Here is an 868-nt window from a genome sequence, read left to right on the forward strand (position 1 = left end):
ATTTTGACCGATGCAAACATTGCTCACAGCAATATATATATGAACGCCTGGGGTGAACGCTTGTCTGCCCTTTATAATCCCAAACAAGCCCTTATGACAGAGAGCAAAGATGAATTGATGGCCGCCACTCTTAAATGTGAATCTCTTATCAAGCATTATTCTTTCTGGGTCTGAATAAAGACAAAATCTCGATGAGTAAAGCAGAGAACATTTTGAGGCTGGTGTTAGAGGAATTCATTGGACGCTGTCTTTGCAACTATAAACTTGATGATGCAGAAGCTACACCCTTCACTGATTTCTTTGCTCCTGAACTTAAAGATCCGGAGAAGAAGAAGGCATTGCTGGACCAGTATTACCAGGTAAGATGTATAAATTATAATGGGGCTTACTTATCTTTTAAGTAATTTTTTGTGCCTATTGCAGTTAGATTTATGAAGTAGACTTAGTAGTCACTTTAAAAGAAATATAACCTTAATATCTTCTTCAGGGTGTTGTTGGAGAGTTTGAATTGTCCCAAGGTGATCTTCTCGAAACATTCTATAGTCTTGATGACTTGAGAGCTAGCATCAATAAGTTTGTTGCTCAGAAAATGTCTTCATTATCTGATCAAATTCTGAAGGAAATAAAGATTCGGTTGGCCATGGAAAAGGTATGTCTTTTATATCCTAATAATGAAATTGATGATACTATGGATAGGATGAAAGTTTTATTTTCATACTAACATTTTTCTTTTGAATGTTGATAGATTAAAAACCTAAGGAATTTTGGGAGCTGTGGCGACATTATGTGGCCATCCTTTAAATGTTGGGCAGATGAGATGGGGATGACAGAGGAAGCCAAAACTCTAGCCTTCAGCGAAAAGCAGGTA

General features: G+C 37.0%; 1 protein-coding gene across 1 annotated transcript in view; it reads left to right on the plus strand.

Annotated features, from left to right (window-relative positions):
* Positions 1 to 162: 162 nt before the first annotated feature.
* Positions 163 to 868, plus strand: part of LOC119589244 — a gene marked incomplete in the record, with an annotated part of 3,509 nt that continues 2,803 nt past the window's right edge. Inside the window, 3 exon segments of the mRNA XM_037937857.1 lie at positions 163 to 359; positions 488 to 649; positions 746 to 865. Of these exon segments, the coding sequence (XP_037793785.1) occupies positions 192 to 359; positions 488 to 649; positions 746 to 865 (450 nt within the window).

This window comes from Penaeus monodon, chromosome 25, assembly GCF_015228065.2.
Source record: "Penaeus monodon isolate SGIC_2016 chromosome 25, NSTDA_Pmon_1, whole genome shotgun sequence".
Classification (NCBI taxonomy): domain Eukaryota; kingdom Metazoa; phylum Arthropoda; class Malacostraca; order Decapoda; family Penaeidae; genus Penaeus; species Penaeus monodon.